This window comes from Anastrepha ludens, chromosome 2, assembly GCF_028408465.1.
Source record: "Anastrepha ludens isolate Willacy chromosome 2, idAnaLude1.1, whole genome shotgun sequence".
Classification (NCBI taxonomy): domain Eukaryota; kingdom Metazoa; phylum Arthropoda; class Insecta; order Diptera; family Tephritidae; genus Anastrepha; species Anastrepha ludens.
The window spans coordinates 168,636,459-168,662,900 of record NC_071498.1 but is presented as its reverse complement, the minus strand read 5'-3'; the positions used below and the strand labels follow the sequence as shown (position 1 = coordinate 168,662,900).

General features: G+C 38.1%; 2 protein-coding genes across 4 annotated transcripts in view; both read left to right on the top strand.

Annotated features, from left to right (window-relative positions):
* The window catches only part of LOC128855820 (uncharacterized), a 103,935-nt gene extending 90,822 nt beyond the window's left edge, over nucleotides 1-13,113 (top strand). For 2 of the 3 annotated variants that reach the window (XM_054091019.1, XM_054091017.1), the window contains exons 2-3: nucleotides 1,095-1,415; nucleotides 12,906-13,113. In XM_054091019.1, the coding sequence (XP_053946994.1) occupies nucleotides 1,161-1,415; nucleotides 12,906-13,034 (384 nt within the window). In that variant the 5' untranslated portion in view covers nucleotides 1,095-1,160 and the 3' untranslated portion in view covers nucleotides 13,035-13,113. Of the gene's footprint in view, nucleotides 1-1,094; nucleotides 1,416-7,657; nucleotides 7,887-12,905 lie in introns of those variants that run through there. The other variant, XR_008453763.1, reaches the window with a different exon arrangement.
* A 2,274-nt stretch (nucleotides 13,114-15,387) lies between these two features.
* On the top strand, nucleotides 15,388-25,438 carry LOC128855819 (nose resistant to fluoxetine protein 6-like). Its single transcript, XM_054091016.1, has 6 exons — nucleotides 15,388-15,775; nucleotides 15,881-16,703; nucleotides 16,801-16,920; nucleotides 21,912-22,157; nucleotides 22,226-22,772; nucleotides 25,222-25,438. Exons 1-6 carry the CDS (start codon nucleotides 15,529-15,531, stop codon nucleotides 25,348-25,350), a joined length of 2,112 nt encoding a protein of 703 aa, XP_053946991.1. The 5' UTR covers nucleotides 15,388-15,528; the 3' UTR covers nucleotides 25,351-25,438.
* Nucleotides 25,439-26,442: the final 1,004 nt, after the last annotated feature.

The window sequence follows — 26,442 nt, the reverse complement described above, 5'->3', positions numbered from 1 at the left end:
ATATTAATTATTTATTTTTTTTTTTTTATTAATTTTTTATTAACTTTTTATGTATTTTTAATTTTTATTTTCACTATTTTTTTATTATTAATTTATTATTTATTTATTAATTTTTTATTTATTTTTATTAATTTTTTATTTGTATTTATTTTTTATTAATTTTTTATGAATTTCTTATTTATTTTTATTACTTTTTTATTTCTATGTTTATTCATTTTTTTAATATTTTTATTAATTTTTTTTAATTTTCTTTATATTTATTTTTTACTATTCTTTTATATTCTTTTTTATTAATTTGCAATTATTTTACTAATTTTTTATTTTTATTAATTTTTTAATATTTTTAATATTTTTTTTTTGTTTTTAATAACTTTTTATTTATTTTGATTAATTTTTTATTTTTATTTTTATCATTTTTTTTTATTCATTTTCATATTTTGTATATTTTTTATTTTCATTTTTATTATTTTTTTATTTTTATTAATTATTTATTTTTTTTATTAATTTTTTATTAACTTTTTTTTATTAACTTTGTTTTATATTTATTTTTTAACACTTTTTTATTTTTATTTATTTTTTCTTTATTTTTTATTTTCATTTTTATTATTTTTTTATTTATTTTTTATTAAGTTTTTATTTATTTTTATTCATTTTTTATTTTTATTAATTTTTATTAACGGTTTATTTATATTTTTATTCATTTTTTATTTTTATTTATTTTTTATGTTCAGTTTTATTATTTTTTATATATTTTTTATTATTTTTTATTATTTTACTAATTTTTTATTTTTATTCATTTTTTTAATATTTTTAATAATTTTCTTTTTTTAATAACTTTTTATTTATTTTGATTAATTTTTTATTTTTATTTTTATTAGTTTTTTTATTTTTTATTTTCATATTTTGTATATTTTTTATTTTCATTTTTATTATTTTTTTATTTTTATTTTTATTAATTTTTTATTTCTATTTTTATTAATTTTTAATTATTTATTACTTATTTTCATTATTTTTTTCTTTATTTTCATTATTTTTTTATTTTCATTTTTATTAATTTGTTGTTTATTTTTTATTTATATTTTTATATTTCATAGTCTCCTTTGGAATTTACGAGGATCGGAACAAAAATAGCAGATCGCAAAATAGTGGAGCACGTCGAGATGTTTTTGGTGGATTTTGAAGGACGTCAAAGAATCAATGGAACAATCATCTATAAAGTGGAGTTAGACTTTGCGGAAGCTGAGGTGAAGGTGCATCTAAAACAGAAACCAAAGAAATTATCACATTTTACGGATATCAAAATCGACATGTGCAAATTTCTTAATGGCGAATATAAAAATAATCGTTTTCTCGGATCCGTACTGAAAGCTTTGGAAAATTCTCGGTCCATTCTGCAAAAGTGCCCTTGGCCCGCGGTTAGTATAAGTAAATGCACGTAAATTGAAAAACTTTATTATTAATTATATTATTTTAGCACTACATTTACAGAATTGATCTGTTCGATCCTAACTTTTACTATCCCCAATATATGCCAAATATAACTTTCGTTGTGAATTTTAAGGTATTTACGAAAGGGCATTTTTTGTGGGAAAGTGATTTAACTGGGTTCACAAAAACAAATTAAAAATTAAAGAAATTATAATACATAATCAATCGATTATCAAGATTTCGATTCTAACTACAAAGTGCGGAAATAAGTTTGCAGGTTCTTTTCAAAAACAAAAAAAAATTATAATAAATGTGCGCAACTAAGTTCTCGCTGTTTTTTTGATGAAAATACAACTTTATTCTGAAAAAAATGGTTAGAAGTGAATCATTGAAAGAATTGCCCATCGCTGGCTACTACCTTTTCCCATCTTTCTGGCAGATCTCGTATACCGTCGCAGCAAAACTGTTCATCTTTTGAGGCTATCCACGGATTAAGCCATTTTTTGATGTCTTTATATAAATGGAACTGCAGGTCAGCCGGTCAGCTAGACGATTTGCCATCGATCGGGAAAGGTGATGATCGGACGGCGCAATAACTGGAGATTTGGAGAATATGGCGGGTGGGTAGGATTTCCCATTTCAGGGTTTTCAGGTAGGTTTTAACGGGTTTGGCAACGTGAGGCCGAGCGTTGTCATGCTGTAGAATCATTTCTTTATGCCTCTCCGCGTATTGCGGCCGCTTCTCGCGCAGTGCTCGGCTTAATCGCACTAATTAAAGTGGATACCGATGAAGTCGATCCCCAGTGATGGTTTCGCTTGGTTTAAATAGTTCATAATAACTAACACCAACTTGGTCCCACAAAATACATAGCATAACCTTCGCAGCGTGAATATTCGGCCGAGGCGGCGATGAAGAAACCTCTTCCTTTTTTGCCGCTGGAGCAGTTGTTCACAGGCGAAAAGACGACGTTCAACCTCCCTTGGTTTTAATTCATAAGGAACTCAAGTCCCCTGTTTCTGAATCATTCCCAAAGCATGCAATCGCTTGGAAATGGATTGGCGGGTAACTCCTATTACTGAAGCAAGCTCTTCTTGCATTTGACACAGATTCTCATTGAGCAATGCCTCCAATTCGGCGTCGTCGAAGATTTTTGGCCTTCCTTCACGCGGACAGTCGTCAACATTAAAATCACCGTCTTTGAAGCGACGGAACGAATCTCGGTACGTTGTTTTTCTCTTAAAGCAGCATCTCCGTAAACTTTTTGTAGCTCTCGATGTGCTTCAGCCGCCGTTTTCTTCGAATGGAAGAGGAAAATCAATACTTCCCGCAAATTATGATTATTCGGTACAAAATCAGACATTTTCACAAAACCAAAAGTATACTCGTATGATACCAAAACCAAATCACTAATGTGCCGAAGTAAACAAACTATGTTTACCATATGTCTAAGCTTGGTTTATGACGTTTAGGTTATGTTAGAATCGACTAGCACACACTGCTGGCGGCAACTATTGACAAACAGCGGGAACTTAGTTGCGCACCTAATAAATAAAAACGAAAATTCTGCGAAAAATATAAAAACTTACAACTTGATTCTCGATTGCGAACGAAAGATCAGACGATTTTGTTTACTATTGGCATTCCCTGCGTTGTAGCAAAACGTGAGACGAAATCGTTTGTCGTCAGTGCTGGTTTACACAGGGGAACATTTTGTTCGTGGGAGAAGAAGGGGCGGGGAAGAAGAGGGGATTGTGTTTGCCGTACTGGTTACACGCTTTGTGTCATATTGCCAAACTTAAAGTTGGCTGCAAAGCAATTTTTGACAGTTCCTCCATTCGTTTCCTTCTTTTATGGTAGAAAGTTCTGAGTTCTGTGTGGGTTTCCAATCAAATGGAAGAAATCAACATCGATAATCATCAGAACGCTGTTTAAGATGATTTTTGCTAGTAAAGTAGGTATAATTTAAAACACTTATGGGTTATGTTTATGTTGAATTCTATTTTTTTCCATTTGTTTGTCAGTAAAAACCAGAAGATGCTAAGGAAGTAAACGTCAAAAGCAACGAATGTTACCGAAAACAATTTTACCTATATGAACGCGAATGAAACATCAAAAGAGAATTTCCAGTGTCTCTCTCCCAGATGTCTCTGTGTGTAAATCGGCGCTTACCCTATGTAATTAATTTAGTTATTAAAAGAACAGCATTTTCTCAAAGTTATTATCTTTTTTAAGCTAATTTTCGATTATCTGTCAATCCTCATCTGCATTTTTTACTTACTCATTTCTTTATACAAATTAACACAGTGGCCGCCTCGCTCACCTAAGCAAAAAGGCTGATACAGAGTCTAGCACCTTTTAGAGGTATTCGGGGCAATACTGCAACGTTGGAACGTCGAGCTACTGCGTCGTAGCAAGCGCAGCGTCAGCAGATTAAGGGTAGAATTTAAGCTTTATTTTAAGTTAATCCTGAATGGCATATGCCGATGACTTTATCGTAATGGTTTCAGGAATTTTTTAAGGTACATTGGCTACACTCAGTAGTTGGGCTGCCAGTTGCGGTCTCAGGGTCAACTCTGACAAAAAGGAGTTCATGCTATTCACCAGGAAATACAAGCCTCCACCTTTAAAAGTTTCCAAGACTAAACATCCAGTGTCTTACACTCTCATCGGGTGTCAAGTATCTTGGTGTAATACTTGACCCCAAGCTCCACTGGAGGCTTCAGATAGAAAATCGAGTTAAGAAGCCCAGTATAGTCTTCCACGCCTGTAGATCTATGCTCGGCAAAAAATGTGGTCTCAAGCCACGTGTCGTACACAGACATATAACTTAGTCGTTTTTCACATATGGTTGCCTAGTTTGGTGGGTAGCTCTTCAGAAGGGCTACAACACCACTAAACTAGAGAGAGTGCAGTGAACTGCATGGGTGGGCATCACTGGTGCTTGTAGAACATGTCACACTGCTGCCCTCAACGTCATTCTGCACTTTCTTCTCGTGCATCTTCAAGTTAAATCCATTGCTGCGCTATTAGGTTGAAGGAGATTGGCCTTTGGCGGCAACTTCCCGTAGGACATAGTAGCATCTTGAAGCAGATCTCCCTTTCCCTCTCTGTACTTCGTACTGATCTCTCCATACGCAAACTGGGTATTGAGGGTTGTGCTAGGGCTATCTTTCCAATCAGGAAAAATTGGAAAGAGGGGAGAGTCGGCACGGATATACTGAGGTGCCTCTGTTTTCACTGACGGATCCAAGATGGAATCTGGAGTGGAAGCGGGGATTTTCTCTAAATCAGCCAATGTTTCAGTCTCCTTTAAACTGCCGGAAACGAGCAGCGGTCTTAGGTACCGCTATTGGGAGGGAGCCCTTCATATTTTTTTCTGATAGTCAAGCTGCGATCAAGGCCCTGTCGTCGCCGCATTGCAGCTCTCTTCTAGTAAACTCCTGTAAGGAGGAACTCAAACGTCTCGAATGTGCAGGAAATATTTCCCTTATCTGGAATATAGAGTGAAATGAAATTGCCGAAGAGCTTGCCAGGACGGAGTCGACAAAACCAGTTTCAGTTGCCCCTTCTCAGACATCGGTGTCCCCATTGACCGTTGTTAAAGGGAAACTACACAATTTCTTTCTCAAAAAAGCGCAAGAAGAGGTCTTTCTCATCGTCTGGTATTTCAAAAGCACTATGGCCTCAATATGATAGAAACAGGACACTTAAGGTGATGGGAATTCCCAACCATTCAATTTCCAAACTCATTTCACTGGTCACTGGGTGATCGGTCCTCATGCGGAGAAGCTTGGATCCTGCAGAGAAAGAGACTGTTGAGCACTTTCTCCGCAAATGTCCGGCATTTGACAAAGAAGGTTTTACGTCAATCAACTAGCGGTAGCCTGCATACTTTTTTCGAGCGGTATTTATCTCGACACTTAGTCAAAATAGCCACACATCGTCTGAAGTTCGTTGCCATTCGAACTTGGCTTGTTTTTGATAGTTTTGTAGGCAGTACGCAAATGAATATACATGGAATTCATACTTTTAAGTGCTATATAATTGCATCGACTCATAAAATACAAAAATACTTAATTGGCAAATCACCTAGGCAGTCATTCAATATGAATTTACGCGCTCTATTGAAGAAATTGGCTTCGTTTTACTAAAATGAAACCAACAAAGTCAGTCTAATTCGAGCTTTATAACACTTCGGAAGTTTAAGGGGGCATATTTTTACTGACTCAATATTTCATCTATACTAATATTTTAAAGAGGAAAACTTTGTTTGTTTGTTTGTTTGTTTGTTTGTTTGTTTGTTTGTTTGTTTGTTTGTAACGAATAGGCTCAAAAACTACTGGACCGATTTTAAAAATTCTTTCACCATTCGAAAACTACATTATCCAAGAGTAACATGGATTACATTTTATTTTGGAAAAAAATAGGGTTCCGTAAGATATTTGGATTTTTCGGACACAAACTGAAAAAAATCTTATATATTATATAAAATAAAGTCAACTTTTTGTGTGTGTTCGCTAACCGGCCGTGTCTGCACCGAATTAAACCAAACTTACACACATTGTTAAGAAGGTATTGAAGATGGTTTCCGTATAGTTTGGATACCTATTGGTGGATAGGGCTCGAGATATAGGTCAAAACGTGGACCCGGGTAACCTTCGGATGTGTATGTACAATATGGGTATCAAATGGAAGCTGTTGGTGAATGCCTTAGTACAGAGTATTTTTCATGCCGCTACGTGACTGGGGTCTCGAGAAATAGGTCAAAACGTGGACCCGGGTAACCTTTGGTTGTGTATGTACAATATGGGTATCAAATGAAAGCTGTTGATAAGTGCTTTAATACGGGGTAATTTTCATACCTATTGATGACTAGGGTCTCGAAATATATGCCAAAACGTGGACCCGCCGTGTCTTTGAACCGAATTAAACCAAACTTACACACATTGTTAAGAAGGTATTGAAGATGGTTTCCGTATAGTTTGGATACCTATTGGTGGATAGGGCTCGAGATATAGGTCAAAACGTGGACCCGGGTAACCTTCGGACGTGTATGTACAATATGGGTATCAAATGGAAGCTGTTGGTGAATGCTTTAGTTCAGAGTATTTTTCATGCCACTCCGTGACTAGGGTCTCGAGATAGAGACCAAAACGTGGAGCCTAGAATGTGTTTGTACAATACGGATATCAAATTGAAGCTGTTGGCGAATGCTTTAGTACAGAGTATTTTTCATGCTGCTCCGTGACTGGGGTCTCGAGATATAGGTCAAAACGTGGACCCGGGTAACCTTTGGTTGTGTATGTACAATATGGGTATCAAATGAAAGCTGTTGATAAGTGCTTTAATACGGGGTAATTTTCATACCTACTGATAACTAGGGTCTCGAAATATATGCCAAAACGTGGATCCGCCGTGTCTTTGCACCGAATTAAACCAAACTTACGCACATTGTTAAGTAAGTATTGAAAATGGGTTTCGTAAAGTTTGGTTGTAATTCGGAGCAGTGGCAACGGGTACAGCGTTCTTTTGAGCCAGCCATAATGTCGCTTACTTTTTTAACGCTTGGGGCGGAACTGAACTGTCAAATTGACAGTGTGAGTTGCAATGTGTCAATATTTCTTTCTGATTTGGATGCCATAAGGAAAAAACGGAAGTGCAACATGTAAAAATTGTTTGTGAATTTTTTTGGAGTGGAGTTTGGAACAGTGAATAATTTCTTACGAAATTTGAGAATTTAATGTGAAATCCGAATGAAATTATTGTATGTGTTCGTGGAAAAAACAATTTTTTTCGTTTTTTTTTTTTGAAAATATAAATGGATAATGGTTAAAAAAGCTCCAATGCTTAATAAAACATATAAATTGAAACGAAAAGTTGATGGATGATCAGGAAAAAAGACGATTATTTATTCATATGCGTTGATTTGAAATTTAAAAGCAATCATTTTTTTTCCTGATTTTCAATTTATATTTTATATTTACTCAAAAACAAATAGAAAAACAAAAAATATTGTTTATGCCAAAGCGCTTGAATAAAGAATAAAGAAATAAATAATATGAAAATCATATATTTTCTGTTCTAAACCATATCTATTCTATTTTAGTGTGCCCAGCGAAGGGGGCCAGGTTTGCTAGTATTTAATATACTCATAGTTTACTCGAAAAAATTATTAAAGATATCTGAATTTCTCTATCGTTTAAAATATGTGGAAATTCTCATGGGTTTTACTTATACATACTTACGACACTTTTGCCTCGCTCTAACGCGAGCCTACGGGATAATGTTCAGAAAGTTAACGAAAACCACTTGAGTTTGGATACTATTTTGGATTACAGCACTATACTTTTCCCATTGACTACTGTGAGTAACACAAATCTGGTGAGCAAACAATGTGACCTGCACATGCAAAAACTGCGACGCGGCCTACTAGCGCGCGAAGCTTGGGCGCTTAAAGGTTAGTTGAAATTGTATGCGAGACACAAAAAATTCGAAAACCTAAAAAACGAAAAAAACACCCAAAAAAAAACAACAAAAAACACCTAATCCTACACCTTTAATTTTAAATACAGTCAGAATCACAGGCGAATTCTTCAAAGAGACGAAATTACAGCAAAACGCAGACTATGTGTTTTTCTGAAACATAACATATTTTGCGATTTCAAAAATAGACATCATACGGAGAGTAAATGTAAATAGTTATAGAGGGTACTTATAGACCGATTTAAAAAAAAGCAATTCTCATACCGAAACTAATACGTCTTCCAAGCTGCATTAAGACAACCTCATTCAATTCAAAATTTGGTGGACGTGCGGTTCGCTCTCTGGCTTCCTTGATATAAAATATCGTACATAAAAAGTGGTGCCACAGACACACAGATTTGCGGACTCCGTTTATCTAGCCACCAGCATTGAGACCGACAGCAATGAAAGCCTTGAAATCCCACAAAGAATCTCTCTTGCCAACAAGTGCTACTTTGGACTAAGAAGGTGATTGCATAATAAAGACCTTTCTCGACGAACAAAACTAACACTTTATAGGGCTCCCATCATGCCCGTCCTAGCGCATGTCGCAGAAGCTTGGACAACTTCCAATGAGGCGTCACTTGCAGTGTTTGAAAGAAAGATTCTATCGAAGATTTTTGGACCTTTGCACGGTAACAATGGCGAGTATCGCAGTCGATGGAACAACGAACTGCATGAGCTTTACGGCGACGTAGACATAGCGCAGCGAAAAAAGATCCAGCGTCTACGTTGTCTGGGTCATGTCGACCGAATGGATGTAAACACTCCGACTCTGAAAGTATTTCATGCGGCACCAGCTGGGGGTAGCAGAGGAAGAGGAATGCCTTCTCTATGTTGGAAAGATCAGGCGGAGGATCAGGAAGGATTTGTCTTCACTTGGTGTGTCCAACTGGCGCCGGTCAGCACGAGAAAGAAACGACTGGCGCGCTTTGTTAACCCTTAACTGGTCCGGCGTCGTCTTAGAGACTACGTCATATAAACAAATCCTGTTTATTTGCTACTGGAACCACCTACATACGGGTCGCTCCGCATATTCCTTCCCCTATTGGTCATTAAAAAATAGTCACATTTCTGTCGATTTTGTTCAGTTATACTCTAAGTTAGGAACGATTATATTTGCGCGGTAGTCTGTCAGACTACGCCGGACCCTTTACGTTACTTTAGTGCGTGTTTCAAATATAGTGAGTTATGGCTGGGCCATCTAAACGGGTGCGTTTGGGCGATTGTGATTATGAAGAAACTCTCTCTAAGTGGAATAACGAAGACACTGATAGTGCTAGTGATATAGACGATGTGTCGGACGACTATAATATTGAGTCAGAGCATGACACTAACTCGGAATTATCTGAATGTGAGGAGGACAATAACAGTGATGAAGTGGACTCAGCGGAAAGTGAAAAGAAATATATATATGGCAAAAATCGGTATAGGTGGTGTACTTCAGAAGTTCGTCCATCATCTAAAGTCCGAAAACATAACATTGTGATGAAAGTTCCCATACTGAAAGCAAAGGCAAGGATGCTTGGTGAGTCTGCAGATCCGCTAGCTATTTGGGGCTTACTTTTTAGTGACAATATATTGGAACATATTATGCAGTGCACTAACAAAAAGCTAAATTCGATGAGTGAAAAATGTTCTGCTGTTTCAAAACACCACCTAAGAGAAACAGATATAACTGAGTTGAAAGCTTTTTTTGGACTTCTCGTGTACACGGCAGTCATTAATTCAAGTCATGAACACCTAGATTGTCTATTTGCAACAGATGGAACTGGAAGGGACATATTCAGAGCAGTTCTCAGTAAGAAAAGATTTGCTGTCCTTTTGGCTGCGATAAGATTTGATAATCGAGAAGATAGAGAAGAACGCAAAAAGGGTGACCCTGCTGCAGCTATATTCTTCGTGTTTAAAAGTTTTATAGAGAATTGCTAAAGTTTATATGGATTAGGGCAATCTGCTACTGTAGACGAAATGCTGGTGAGTTTCCGTGGGAGATGCCGCTTTAAGATGTACATGCCAAACAAGCCAGCAAAATATGGCCTTAAAATTCAGTGCTTAACAGACGCGAGAAACAGCGATCTTTATAATGCTTATATCTATTGCGGAAAGGACTCGGATGGTTTTGGTCTCAGTGACGAAGATAAGAAACTTTTAAAACCTACGCAAGCAGTATTACGCCTAGCAACGCCGCTCTTCAACAGCAATCGCAACATAACAGCTGATAACTGGTATTCTTCAATACAGTTAGTGGACGTCCTTCTAAAGAAAAATTTAACGTATGTAGGCACCCTAAAAAAAAATAAACCCGAAATACCACAGACCTTCCTACCCAATCGCAAAAGAGCTGCTGGATCAACATTCTATGGATTTAGGGAGGAATGCATAATAATTTCCCATGTTGGAAAAGTTGGAAAAGCCACAATTCTGATATCTTCCATGCACGACAGAGAATACACTGACCAAGTAACTAATAAACCAGAAATAATCACCTTTTATAACGAAAATAAAGGAGGAGTTGATTCCATTGACGAAAAGTGTTCAAAAAGTACATCCAGTCGTCGTAGTCGAAGGTGGCCATTGACAATCTTTTTCCGTCTCTTGGATATTTCTGTGGTAAATTCTTATATTCTTCATCAGTGTTACAAAAACAATCCAATAATAAAAGAAAAAAATGTTTTTGGAAAACAGCTAGCTATGCAATTGGTGGAAGATCATATGAAACGGCGCATAACAATGATGAATATACCACGTGAAATACGAACCATGATTAGAAGGATACTTAGAGTCCCAGAAGAACAACCAACTAATGATGAAACAAATCTTATTCTCCAAAAACGTAAGATTTGCCATATATGTCCTAGCAACAAACGCAGGATGACCAAATACCTATGCGTTTATTGCAAGAATCCAGTCTGCTTAGGGTGCACAGATCCAATCTGCAAAAACTGTATCTCAAACTTGTGAACTTTGGGCCTTCAACTTTCCATGTCTTTATGAGTTTTATGGTTATATAATGATTTACAAATCAATTCTTAAAAAAAAAATAGTTAACTAGCTTGTCCTCACTTTTTTATGATTTTCGGAAAGAATAAGCTTTTTTTTTGTAGATGTGTGGTACATTATTTCTTCTTGTGTTTATAATTTGTTAGACTTTGTCCCAATTGCATATATTTTTACTATATGTAGTTCATTTGTGTTCATAATATCGATGTTTATTAAAAAATAATACTAACTTTATGTTGTGTTTTATTCTTGAGCTTCAAAACGTACTCGTCTCACAGACTACGCCGGACCAGTTATGTTACTAATGGAGTACCGGACCAGTTAAGGGTTAAACTCGGCCAAAATTGAATACTGGGATATTGTATTTTTGGTCAAGAAAGGACCTGGATTTTAAGTGAGCAGTGAAATCGATATCCTATTATTCGACGACGACGCAAAACGAGAAGTGGGGTGTTACTTTCGATAGTTTGCCCTTCTCTTTGACGCATACAACTGCGATCGCCATTAAGATCGAAAATCGCATCAAGGTCCCCAAGCCGCTAGCCGGTAACACTTGCAAAAAACATACGCTGCTTGTGAAAATTAGGCAATCAGCCGAACGGTCGGTTTTAAATTACGCATCGCCCATCACCTGCTCCCCTGGCTCGGTTGAGAGAATTCAGAAGTGTGGCAAACATCAGGTCTGTAAGCGACTCTAAGCGACTCTAAGCGCTTCTGAAGAAACCAGTTGATTTGTTGAGGTAACAGGAGATATTACAGTGGTTTTTTTTATGACGAACCTGAAATTATGTTATGATACAAGAGAAAATCAATGCAGCCGCCGAGCATGTTATTGTCTGAACAACGAATGACTGGATCAGTGTGAGAAATTGTAGTCGAAGTTACTCGCACAACTTTGCTTCGGATGAGCAAAACCTATAATCCATCATCCTTGATCTGAACAACGACTGATTGGAAGAGCGTAAGAATGCATGTGAAATGAACAGTCACGACTCTGCTCCGAATCTTCCATGGCGTAGTCACCTGAGACTAGTAATAAGCAGTGTATGAAGCTCCAGATCTACCGAAATACTGAGCTAAAGATGTCAAAGGGATGCCGCTTGAGGTCCGCAAAATAAAAATCAGTGAGCTTGCTATTAAAAACTTGTTCCTGCAGTAGTGCTACCGTAGATACCACCCCAGTGCGCACTTGCAGGAGGTTGAGCCACCTCCTAACCACATCAGGAGTTGAGATACATCCATCTGATTGCCGATATCCGTACCTACATACACAATCAGCATTGCAACTCACAGTAAAAGATAGGCTATTAGTGACATTCATCGCTTCGCGATCATCGTTATTGAATACCAATCACCACCCACTGCAGATGAAGAGCTTCAACTAGCTCGTGCGACCCGCATTACTCTGTCACAATGACGTGCTCGATACTGTGGCACATGTCCAGAATTCACCCACCCACTAACCACCTCTTCACATGCCTCTTTGATCCCACTCATCTAACACTATTTTCTTCACGCTGAGCTCACTCGAGCTCATCCTGTCGAAACAACCTGTTCCTGTGTCTATTGCTAGTTGAGATATCGTACAAACTAGGGCCGATGATTTCACTGCGCTTCTCAGAGTATCTGTGAACTACTACAATAACAATAACAAAATCGGGTGACGCTCACATGCCAGACGGGTATACTTGTCGGAAAGACCCGGATTTATAAGTAGCCAAAAACTTTTGCTGCAAAATCGTATCGGAATGACAAAAATATAGGTTGAACGGCAGAATAAGATACATTTCCCAAAGACCATTTCTGAATTTTACCACAGAACAACATCAAATGGGGTTAAGAATTGTAGAATTTCGTAAGAATTCTTTTGCCAACAAATATATTTTATAACATATTTATATTACTATGATTAAGATCTGTTCACTATATTCGTCTCTTCCTTATTTTATAGAATGTACTGTACATCGGACTGGTGGTTGTTGTATATGTTTTATCTGCTCCAGTGACGCTGTTCTTCGAAATACCCTATCGTAACATTTCCAGTTTGTTGACCAAACGAGGGCTAGAGAAAACGTCATAAAATATTTACATTCAAACTTACATATTTAGTGGTACATTGAATTTTTATATTTTAAAAATCCTGAGAATAAAAAAATATATCCCCTAAAATTTATGTATGCAACCTTGGTTTTGGTTTGGTTTGGTTGGAGGATGGTTCCATATGTAGAAGTCCACGCAAGTGGGGAAAATTACTGTTCGCCATTCACTTGGGAGTGGTCAGGACGATTCTTCTGCATATGGTTCAAGCAGCTCACAACGTCTGGGATTAGCCCACGTATCCTCTTGGTAGCTTCCGAATACCCGTTCGGGAGTGAGCTAACGTGAGAAGGCGAAGCATTCCAGGATAGCTAGTTGTGCGCTGGGTTTGGGATCCACCCCCCGGCTTCGCCAGGGCCCGAAACATGGTAGTCTGCAGCACAAGATTCCAGCATAAGAAAATACACCAAGCAACGTGGCTGTCTCCTGATCGGAAAACGCGAAACCAAATCGATCATGTTGTGATAGATGGAAGACACGCTTCCAGTGTTTTAGATGTACGTATGATCCGAGGACCCAACATCGACTCGGATCATTACCTCGTTGCAGCAAAACTACGCACACGCCTCTGTGCAGCGAAAAGCGTACATCTAACTACACAAAGAATGTTCGACATCGAAAAGCTGCCACGCTCCGATCGGGCGCACCGCGAGCCATGTGGGATCGCTACCGATGTTTGTAATGTTTTAGTTCGGACCTTGCTCTCCAAAATGGCCTAAAGAGAATAATCCATCGGTTTCGCGTCTGATGAATTTGAGCGCCATTGAATGGACGTGATGAATTTCGGAACGTTGTTTTCTAGCCATTCTTGGTTCACTCGAGCTTTGTGAGACGGGGCCCGGCATCAAATCAACCTCCAGAATGCTTTCTCGATAATATTTCGCATTTACGTTGACGCCAAGCTCGATGAAAACGATTGGAGGAGAGCGCCCATCTGCGATTACAGCGGCCCAAACCATTACCTGTATCGGGTGCTACCTCCTGGTGGCCAATCGATGATTCAAATTCTCGTATAAACAGTCGGTCCAATAACCCCTATCTTTTTGGGAGTTTACGAATTGCTCACTTTCAAAACATTTCTCGTCAGAAAACACAATGTTCGAAAATTGACCGCTTTCGGCCAAACGAAGCAACTCCCTCGCTCTCTCAAGTCTGACTTGTTGCTGCTTTGGTGTGAGATTATGCGCCTTTTGGATCTTGTAAGGCTTGACTTTGAGATCATTTTTCAGTTGCAGGCTTTTGGTGACCGCCTCCATGACGTTTCGGGATGCTACCAGTATTATTGTGACGAGTAATGGTGCGATAAACAAAAACATTATTTACTTTAAGGTACTCGAGCTCACGAACAATCGCTGGATGTAACTTTCCAGCCAAATATAATGCAATTACACTATTATGTTTGAAATCCTTTACTGATTTTCTTTTTCCGCGTTTACTCTCGGCAAATTGCTTCCGCACACTTGTAAACAATACTCTGGACTGTCATTTAGCCAACTAACAGACAGCTGATGCCCATGCATCAGCTGCGCGAGCGGTCTAAAGTTGGTTACACTTCGAGTGCTGGAGCCTGTAGACCGAAAAATATGCCTGCGCGGAAAGAGTTTTTCATCAAATGATAAGCTCATAACAGCTGTGGAAGCATATTTTTCAGCCCTTCCAGATTCTCACTTCAAGAATGGAGTTCATAAATTGGAGTCTCGTTGGGGCAGTGTATTGATGTTCAGGGAGACTAACTACTGACTAATACATTGTATTTCGAACCATAAAATTGTGTTTTTCTTATCGAACTGCAAAACTCCTTGAACAAATATTCATTTTCATACATTTCTTTCAATACATTCAAAGTTTCATTACACGGTTTTTCAAGTTTCATGTAAAGTTTCACAACAATTCCTTGCTCTATCACTCTTAAAATTTGTACTGTGCAAAACAAAAAAACGCAAACGAAGGCTCTGGTTACACTGATTTGATTACAGAAGGGAGAGAAAAATACTACATTTGACAAAGAAGGTTTTACGTCAATCAAATAGCGGTAGCCAACATACTTTTTTCTAGCGGTGTTAATCTCAACACTTAGTTAAAATAGCCACACATCGTCTGAAGTTCGTTGCCATTCGAGCTTGGCTTGTTTTTGCTAGTTTTGTAGACATTACGCAAATGAATATACTATACATGGAATGCATATTTTTAAGTGCTGGCTAATTGCACTATATTAAGTGTTCGATTCATTAAATACATAAATACTTAATTAGCAAATCACCTAGGCAGTCATTCATTATGAATTTACGCGCTCTATTGAAGAAATTGGTTTAGTTTTACTGAAATGAAACCAACAAAGTCAGTCTAATTCGAGCTTTATAACACTTCGGAAGTTTAAGGGGGCATATTTTTACTCACTCAATATTTCATATTTAATATACTCATAGTTTACTCGACAAAAATATTAAAGATATCTGAATTTCACTATCGTTTAAAATATGTGGAAATTCTCGTGGGTTTTACTTATACTTACGACACTTTTGCTTCGATCCAACGCGAGTCTACGGGATAATGTTCAGAAAGTTAAGGAAAACCACTTGAGTTTGGATACTATTTTGGATTACAGCACTATACTTTTCCCATTGACTACTGTGAGTAACACAAATCTGGTGAGCAAACAATGTGACCTGCACATGCAAAAACTGCGACGCGGCATACTAGCGCGCGAAGCTTGGGCGCTTAAAGGTTAGTTGAAATTGTATGCGAGATACAAAACAATCGAAAACCTAAAAAACCAAAAAAAAAAAAAACAACAAAAAAATTCAAAAACACATTTACAATAACTTTCAGCGCTGGACGCATCCGGCTCCAAACCGTCCGCTTTCATATTTGGTGACAATTTTTGGCTGGGCAGTCAGGAGCTCTGTGAGGCGGCGCGTAACGGCCTAAACTTGGACATTTCACGCTTTATCGAGCACAAAATGAATGTGTCATTATTAGCAGCCAAAGCGCCATTGGATGTGGATTATCGCGTAGTTTTTCTAGATCATGATTCACCTTATCAAGTGGACGCAAAATTTGGGCAATATCAACCTGTCCTGCATATCGGTTTGTGTGTGCCGCAGGTGTGTAGCACTCAGGAAGTGATGCAGCTGTTCAACGCCTATTTGGAAAGCGATTTATTCGTAGATAATGACCTGTATGAACTCAAGCCGCGTGTTTTGCATGCAAAGGCAATTAAATTGGAGGGCGCGCGCTACTACAAACTAATACCCTTTCAACTGCTCGCCGGTTTCGTCATCTGTACGCTGCTACTGACTTTTTGCGCTTTTCGTTTGCGTAGTCGGCAAACTAAAATGAAAAATATGATACAGAAAGGTGAAAATTTGCAAAATTCAAATGAGAATGCAACAGCATCACAAACCTCACTGGAGGCTTTTATTCAATGCTATGATTTGCAGCTGAATTGGTCCAAGATCGTAACTGTGCCCGATTCCCCAGCGAACCAGCTTAGTTTCCTGAATGGCGCACGCATAGTAAGCGTTCTAGTTTCAATTTATTTTCATGCTTTCGTACTAATGCATGACTTGGCCATTAATGCAGCACCACTTTTTGCGTATACGAATAACATTGGCAATGTGGATGTGGCCATGGATGTGTTTTTGTTTCTTAGGTTAGTCTTGAAGTTATGATTTTCAAGTAATACGAGTATTCGTATTGTAATCATGCACACAAACCTGCATATTTTATGCCAAACTTGGTATTTCTAGCGGATTCCTACAGGCCTACAGTGTTCTACATAAGAAGAAACAAATTGAACGTATCCGGCAATCCAGTTTCATCCAAAACATTAAGGAAATCGTGAAGATTGTATCTCGTCGCTATCTCAGGTGTGTTGCTTGCTGTTGATTGCTTAGAAAAACGAATAATAGCGTAGACAGACGGCGACGTTAGTCGGTATTACCGGCGCAGTTAATTCGGATTAAAATTGTAGTGTGACAGACGGTTGTTTTACGGTTTAATGAACAAATGATTTGTTTATTGGATAGTTTTGTGAGTAAAAGATGGACCGCAGGCAACAAATACGCGTGTTAACTTCCCTGATACTAAAAAATAACTATTTATTAAAAAAAAAAATATTGAATTGGTGTTACTCAGACTCAAACTTCTCCGAAACATCGAAGCAATTAATGTAATTTCAAAGGTGTTGGTGCAAACTAGCATTGCATCCAGTCTTTCTTGTTCTTTTCTTCAAAAGTTCATTAGATATTATTCACAACGTTGTAGTCGAAAGTTATCCTAATCCGCTTAAATTATGAGGATAAAGTTTAGCTGACAATCCGCATTAGTTGAACTTAGTTCCTAAGATAATTGCGAGTCAATCCCGATTAACGCCACCGTCTGTCCAAGCTATAACTGCATACAAGAACTTATAAAGAATTTAAATACATAATTCGTTTATTGATATTGCAATCAATTTAAGGGTACCCGGTGGTCTGGAGCACGAAAATTTCACCTATTTTCACGATTTTTTTTTTTTGCCATTGGAAATTTAAAAAACGATGTTTCAACTTTTCGGGCTTATTAGTATATTTATTGAGCACACAAAAAAATTTTTTTTTACTTTTGAAACAATATTTATTACTATAAAAATGCCGCTAAAGATGACCCTCTCGAAAAATCGAACCCGGACGGCGTAGACTTCTACTCATCTGAAACACAAAATTCAAGAAGATTCTTAATCAGAACGAGTGCAGTTATGGTCGGAACTAGAGCAAATCGAAAAAATGAAAAATTGACAAACAAATTGTGAACAACATATCCAAATTTCAAGTGATGCGGTTGAATAGTTTTTTTGTTTTCAGCCCCGCCGTTCCGAAAAAAGTCGTTTCGAGATAAACGAGCTTAAAGTTTTTGGTACAGGAGCGCGCGGACTGTTCTCTATCTGGTTAATGGGCTGTAGAAGCTATAATATTGGGAATTTCCGCATGGAAATTTCATAGTATATTATATTCTTAAGATACCATTCTTTCGAAATATCGAAAATCGAAAAAAACGATTTTTTGAAATTTCTAGACGACCGGCTCCCCTTAAATCCGAAGATAGTATTTCCCAAGCCGTGCTAGTCGTGTGTGTATTGCAGGCGGTGGGAGAAGTTGTTAAAGCTTTCAAAGCTGCATCTCCTTTGGCGGTGCACTGCCTGATGAGCATTCATAAGTTGAGACTACACATAACTTCGAGAGCCTGCTGCGGTGGCGCTCTGGGTGATATTATATATTGGTTAAACTCATTTCAGTAAATACTTCTTAGTTGACTTGCTGTCAGTGGGCTATGATTCGATGTCTTGGCATCATCTTTATACTACGCTTAAAATAACGGGTTTTCAAGCGTAGTATAAAGATGATGCCTGCTGAATTTCCCTATTAACATACGGAATTTTTTCATACAAAATTTCTCATTTACTTCTACCATTTGCTCTCCACTCTTTCGTGCTTAATGGTACCAAAATAGGTGTGCTTTTACCTGACCACGTGAGACTTCGTCCTTTGTAAGCGCCACCATCTAGCCTAGCTTTAACAGCATTCTCTAAAAAAGCTATTAAGGATTCCCTTTGCTCCTCAGCATGGTTGGCAACATGTGCGATGAGTATCAAGGACGGGTGTCAGCTGAAAACTTGTTTTTTTAACTTTATATCCTTCTTACAATTAATTATTAATACTATAAATATATAATTAGCGCGTCCTTTAATCCTCAAACAATTTCTCCCAACCGGAATAGTATTAGCTTGGAAGAGCTGCCGTTTTATCCCGGCATAAGCCAATCATTTTTTCTTAACCATTTCTTCATATGGCTTTCAGACTCCTTCCATTAAATATTTTAATGTAGCAGCCTTTTAGGATGCTATAGGTATATGCCATAACAGGAACTGAAAACCAGTTGAGGGTTAACTTTCAAAAAGGCAGTGTCTTGCAAGGATGATAAAATACTAGGTTTGGCCAAACTGCCATGGTTAAAAACTTAATTGAGCGACCAATTTCTATAGAGAAAAAATGTGTAGAGGTGTGCTCTTTAACAGGCCCTTATTCGGCTCTGGGTGAATTTCACAGAATCAGCTGATGAGCTGACGTCACTTTGGATGTGTTTACGAGGCAATTGAGATTGTATTGGTCACCAAAACGACTGATTGGACGAGTATGTGATTATGAGAGAAATCATCGTGCAGAATTCGACTGACCAATTCCCAAGTGACGTGGCTGCCGAAGTGCCCCTTTTGTTTTGCACCATAGTTAAAGAGCAAGCCTTTTAAATCTATCATCCTTGAATAACTTCGGCTGACACGTCACTGGGTACTCGGGAGTCGAACTCCGATTTACACGAACACGTATTTACACACTCGTTCAATCAGTCGTTGCTCAGATGGCAACGAAGCAAAATGAGCAAAGACTAGGTTGATTTTTTTCGTATATCATCAACACAATATCAGTTTTTTTCGTAAACAAACCGCTGCCACAACCCCGATCCAGCCAATCAGCTTAGAAGCATTGCTTAAAATTTGTTGGAAACTAATATTTTGGACATTTTTTAACACTTTTTTTTATTGTATTTTTTGTTTTTTGAAAAAGGAGTTTGCGGTTTTTGATATTTTTATGTTTAAATTATAGTTTTGCATAAAAAACAAATTTTTTAATTAGTTTCAGTTTTTCTTCAAAAATTTAGAGAATCCCACTTTGTGCTATTTTTGGTTCTTAGTATTTTTTTTTTTATTTGGTTTTTTGTTCAACATTTTAGGGAAAAAGAACTTTTTTTTGGCATTTTTGTCAAACAACCCCACTAAAATAGTTTTCTTATTTTTTCATTTAACTAACTATTTTCAGTAATCCATTCAAGCTTCATAGAGAGAATTGAGTAATTTTTCGAATTAAATTGAAATTCGTTCAGCGAACCAGTGAAAAATTCTGCGCATCTGCTTACTAATGTTCTTAGCGACACTTCGATCGAGGGACTTACAAACGGACATACTGTACGAATTCGTATGCTAGCGTACACCCCTAGGGTACACCCAAACAAATTTCGACAGAAAAACTATATTTTGGTGTGCAACTAAGTTTTAAAGGTTTTTTTTTCGATTTCAAAAATTTATTGTTAAAAATTGGTACAACCTATTTTATCCAAAATACTGTCCATCACTAGCTATAACTTTTTCCCACTTCTCTGGTAATGCATGGATTCCGTCCCAATAAAACTGCTCTTTTGGAGGCGAAGAACTCATCAAGCCAATTTTGGATACCTTCAACGGAAGTGAAACGCACTCCCGTAAGGGCATTCTGCATCGACCGGAACAAATGGTAATGTGATGCTACCATCGAGATAGGATTTGACCACTTGTGCGACATGCGGCCGAGCATTGTCATGATGAAAGATCAATGTCTCATGTCTGGTTTCCCATTCCGGACGTTTTTCCGCAACTGCTCGCTTCAATCGCATAAGTTGTTGTCTGTAGAGTGCTCCGTTTATCGTCTGACCACTTTTCAGTAGTTCGTGGTAAACGATTCCCTTCTGGTCCCACCAAACGCAGAGCATTACCTTGCTGCCATGGATATTTGGCTTTGGCGTCGATGGTCCGGGTTCGCCACGCTTAACATACGCTGCCTTGCGCTTCGGATTGTCGTAGTGAATCCATTTCTCATCGCCAGTATTAATGCGATACAAAAACGACTTCGCTTTGTATCGTTGAAGCAGCATTTGGTAAGCTGTGACACGGCGTTCGATATCCCTTGGTTTGAGTTCGTAAGGCACCCAGTTTCCGACTTTCTGGACCATTCCAATGGCTTTCAGCCGCTTTGAAATGGCTTGATGAGTCACGCCTAACGTTGTCGCAAGTTCTTCTTGGGTTTGACACGGGTCTTCATCCAAAATTGTCTCCAATTCGTCGTCTTCAAAAGTTGGTGGCCTTCCTTCGCGCTCTTTGTCTTCTGTGTCAAAGTCACCACTTTTGAATCGTCGGAACCAGTACTCGCAGGTTGAAATTGATGGAGCATTCTCACCGTAAGCCTCACACAGCATCCGATAACTTTCCGTTGCACTTTTCTTCAGATGGAAGCAAAATAGCAATGCTTCCCGCGAATGAAGTTTTGTAGGCACAAAAGCTGACATAGTCTTTGTATAAAAAAAATTTTTTGTTTACACTTCGACGAAATGACACAAACTAAGAAACGACACTTAATAATGACGATTTCACATGAAACTCGTTACACAAACAACAATTTGACACTAGTATTACTATATGTTTTAAATCCTTTAAAACTTAGTTGCAAAAAAAATTTGCTTACAAAAAAAACACAAATAAGAGTAAAACAAAAAACTTTTTTACAAATTTATTTTATCCCTAAAATTAAATTAAGAACTAAAGAATTCCAAAATGTTGAAAAAACCGCAGATTTTTAACTTTAGAAAACTCGATACATAATTTTCAAATTGATCGAATCTCAAGTTTTTTATATTTTTTTAATGTTTTTTTTTTGTTTACTCCTAATTCACATGCATCTCAAACCCAAATTTTAAGAGAAATTTTTGCCGGAATATTTAGGAAAAACCGCTCAAAAAGGAGGAGTTTAATAAAATCTTTAAATTTATTGAGATAGATTTTTCATGTTCAAAATTTCGTCTATTGAATTCTTTGACATATTTATTTTAAATACTTTATTTGCACTTTCCTTTCTTTTGTTTGCTTATTAACCTTAAAATATTTTCTACTTCGCCTACAAGAATTTATTCTAGTCATTGTCTAATAAATAAGTAAAGAAATAATAATAAATAAAAATATTAAAAATAAATTGAAATATTTAAAAATAAATTTCACCGAAGTCTCTCTTTCGAATAGATTGGCTCCTCTCTACTACGTCATGATCTGTGCCTCATATTTAACACTTCATTACTTGGACAATACACGGGCCTTCTACCTAACCGGTGTTATGGCGGAAAAATGTGAGCACTACTGGTGGCGCAACGTGCTGTTCATACATAATTTCTTCGAACACCAAGACTTGTGCCTGGTATGGACTTGGTATTTGTCATGCGAAATGCAGTACTCGATTGTCCTCACAATACTTTTGACTATTCATGCTAAGTACATACATACATACATACATACATACATACATATATTTAAAAAAAAAATCGCCCACTCTTTTTCAGAAAACCAAGATTCGCTAAAATGTCGGTTTTGATGATCATAATTGGTTCTTTGATATACCAAACTGTCATGAGCATCCACCTGAATTACCAGATTTCCTTAGAGACAACATTCACTCACTTTAAAACGGTTTATATGCATCCACTTTCTCGCATCTTCCCATATCTCACCGGCGCAACTGCCAGTTGGCTCCTTCTAGAATACAACTCACAGCTGCGCTCATCTAAGTTATTGAATAACTTTTCCAGCCATTTGATCTCCTTAGTATTCTCGATTTGTGCGCGACCGGCTCCACTCGGACGTGTCCATACTGTGCGCATGGCAACATTCATCTTAATACTGCAACGCTGTGGCTATTCATTGGGTTTTTGTGGGACGCTACTTGCCATGGCGAATAAACGTCTCAGTTGGTATCGCCGCATATTGAGCGCCAATATTTTTCAGAAAGCTACCCACTTTGCCTACGCTTTGTCGATGTTGAACTCGTTGCTCATAATTTTCGTTTACATTTATGGTGGAAAGGTGGCGTATCAGGGAGCACTTGGAGTGGTAAGTTGAATTAATATCGAAATAGAGGAATGCCAAAACTGAAAGGTAAACAGGTAAAGAAGAAGTGTATAAGTTGGGTTGCTTGTTTTCAAAAATTTTTGACAAATCCTACAGCTTTAATTTGAAATACAGTCAGAACCAGAGGAGAGTTCTTCAAAGGGAGGAAATTGCACCAAAACGCAGGCTATGTGTCTTCTACTTTTTTCTGAAATATAACATATTATATTTTGCGATTTCAAAAATAGACATCATACGGCGAGTAAATGTAAATAGTTATAGATGGTAGTTATAGACCGATTTAAAAAAAAGCATTTCTCATACCGAAACTAATACGTCTTCCAAGCTGCATTAAGACAACCTCATTCAATTCAAAATTTGGTGGACGGCGGTTCGCTCTCTGGCTTCCTTGATATAAAATATCGTACATAAAAAGTGGTGCCACAGACACACAGATTTGCGGACTCCGTTTATCTAGGCACCAGCATTGAGACCGACAGCAATGAAAGCCTTGAAATTCCACAAACGTAATTGCCTAGTAAAGTCCTCGACGAACAAAACTAACACTCTACAAGGCTCTCATCATGCCTGTCCTAACATATGGCGCAGAAGCTTGGACGATGACAACTTCCAACGAGGCGTCACTTGGAGTGTTTGAGAGAAAGATTCTGCGAAAGATTTTTGGACCTTTGCACTCTGACTCCGGCTCTGAAAGTATTTCATACGGTACCAGCTGGTAAACAGGAATAGGAAGGCCTCTTCTGTGTTGTAAAGATCAGGTGAAGAAGGACTTGGCTTCACTTGGTGTTTCCACTAAGGTGCCGGTTAGCACGAGAAAGAAACGATTGACGCGCTATGTTAAACTCGGCCAAAATTGCTTAAGCGGTTATCGCGCCAATCAAGAAGAAGGAAGCTGGGATATTGTATTTTTTGCAAAAACTGTTTGGGACCAAAAAAAAAAGCTTTGTGTTAATCGTTCTTCTTCTCGGCGCATAAAACTGCCATCGCCATTAAGGTCGAAAACCGTAACAAGGTTCTCAAGCCGCTAGCAGGTAGCACTTGCAAAGCAGCATTGCTGGTGACATTTAGGCCGGTCATCAGCCGATCGGTCGGTTTTAAATTACGCATCGCCCATCACCTGCTCCCCTGGCTCGGTTGAGAGAATTCAGAAGTGTGGCAAACATCAGGTCTGTAAGCGACTCTAAGCGACTCTAAGCGCTTCTGAAGAAACCAGTTGATTTGTTGAGGTAACAGGAGATATTACAGTGGTTTTCTTTATGACGAACCTGAAATTATGTTATGATATAAGAGAAAATCAACGCAGCCGCCGAGCATGTTATTGTCTGAACAACGAATGACTGGATCAGTGTGAGAAGTTGTAGTCGAAGTTACTCGCACAACTTTGCTTCGGATGAGCAAAACCTATAATCCATCATCCTTGATCTGAACAACGACTGATTGGAAGAGCGTAAGAATGCATGTGAAATGAGCAGTCACAACTCTGCTCCGAATCTTCCATGGCGTAGTCACCTGAGACTAGTAATAAGCAGTGTATGAAGCTCCAGATCTACCGAAATACTGAGCTAAAGATGTCAAAGGGATGCCGCTTGAGGTCCGCAAAATAAAAATCAGTGAGCTTGCTATTAAAAACTTGTTCCTGCAGGAAGGCTACCGTAGACGCCCAATACGCACTTGCAGCATGTTGAGCCACCTTCTAATCACATCAGGAGTTGAGATGCATCCATCTGACTGCCGATATCCGTACCTACACACAATCAGCATTGCAACTCACAGTAAAAGATAGGCTATTAGCGACATTCATCGCTTCGCGATCATCGTTATTGAATACCAATCACCACCCATTGCAGATGAAGAGCTTCAACTAACTCGTGCGACCCGCATTACTCTGTCACAATGACGTGCTCGATACTGTGGCAGATGTCCAGAATTCACCCACCCACTAACCACCTCTTCACATGCTTCTTTGATCCCACTCATCTAACACTATTTTCTTTACGCTGAGCTCACTCGAGCTCATCCTGTCGAAACAGCCTGTTCCTGTGTCTATTGCTAGTTGAGATATCGTACAAACTAGGGCCGATGATTTCACTGCGCTTCTCAGAGTATCTATGAACTACTACAATAACAATAACAAAATCGGGTGACGCTCACATGCCAGACGGGTATACTTATCGGAAAGACCCGGATTTATAAGTAGCCAAAAACTTTTGCTGCAAAATCGTATTGGAATGGCAAAAATATAGGTTGAACGGCAGAATAAGACACATTTCCCAAAGACCATTTCTGAATTTTACCACAGAACAACATCAAATGGGGTTAAGAATTGTAGAATTTCTTAAGAATTCTTTTGCCAACAAATATATTTTATAAAATATTTATATTACTAGGATTAAGATCTGTTCACTATATTCGTCTCTTCCTTATTTTATAGAATGTACTGTACATCGGACTGGTGGTTGTTGTATATGTTTTATCTGTTCCAGTGACGCTGTTCTTCGAAATACCCTATCGTAACATTTCCAGTTTGTTGACCAAGCGAGGGCTAGAGAAAACATCATAAAATAGTTACATACAAACTTACATATTTAGTGGTACATTGAGTTTTTATATTTTAAAAATCCTGAGAATAAAAAAATATATCCCCTAAAATTTATGTATGCAATATTGGTTTTCATAAATTGGCCATAGTGGAGTTAATCAGCTTAAAGACCTCGTTTAAGACCGTCTGGGAAAAGGGATCTCCGCTTAGTTACAATCGATATTTTAAGTCAATATTACATTTGGTTTATTTTGCTCTTTCTTTCGAGGCTTTGTTTTGTTTCACTTCTCAAACACTTCTCAAACCTGCTAAATAGTAACAACTGCGCATGTCACAGGGAATGTGAAGATCCCGATACCTCAAAGCTATTCAATCATGGCCAGGAGTTGAACAGGTGCATGCATTAACTCCTATGTGAAATATGGTCGGATGAAAGCATGGAATTTAAGTGTGCTCTGCCGAGCCCACAAGAAGGGTGATACTGCAATATGTGCCAATTGCCAAAGAGTGAAATCCTGAAGCCCACGATCAACCAACTGATTGGACTTTATCAGCGTGGCATTAGATTTGGAAAATCCACAATCGACCAGATATTCACAATAGGACAAGTTGTGGAAAAGGCCCATGAAAGAAGAATTAAGGCACACCCTATTTTTGTAGATTTTAAAGCTGCATTCGGCATCACGGAAAGGATTCCGCGCAGTCCGAATTTGGTATCCCCACAAAATTGGCACGTACACCCTCTCTTGGGTGTTTGGCCGAGCTCCTCCTCCTATTTGTGGTGTGCGTCTTGATGTTGTTCCACAAATGGAGGGACCTACAGTTTCAAGCCGACTCCGAACGGCAGATATTTTTTATGAGGAGCTTTTTCATGACAGAAATACACTCGTAGATTTGCCATTGCCTGCCGAGGGGCGACCGCTGTTAGAAAATGTTTTTCTTAATATTGGTGTTTCACCGAGATTCGAACTAACGTTCTCTCTGTGATTTCCGAATGGTAGTCACGCACCAACCTATTCGGCTACGGCGGCCGCCACAAAACTAATACGGCGATGCAAAATGGCGTTGCTCAACACCAGCAGCGCCGGCAGAATTGGGAAGGATCTTTCCGCA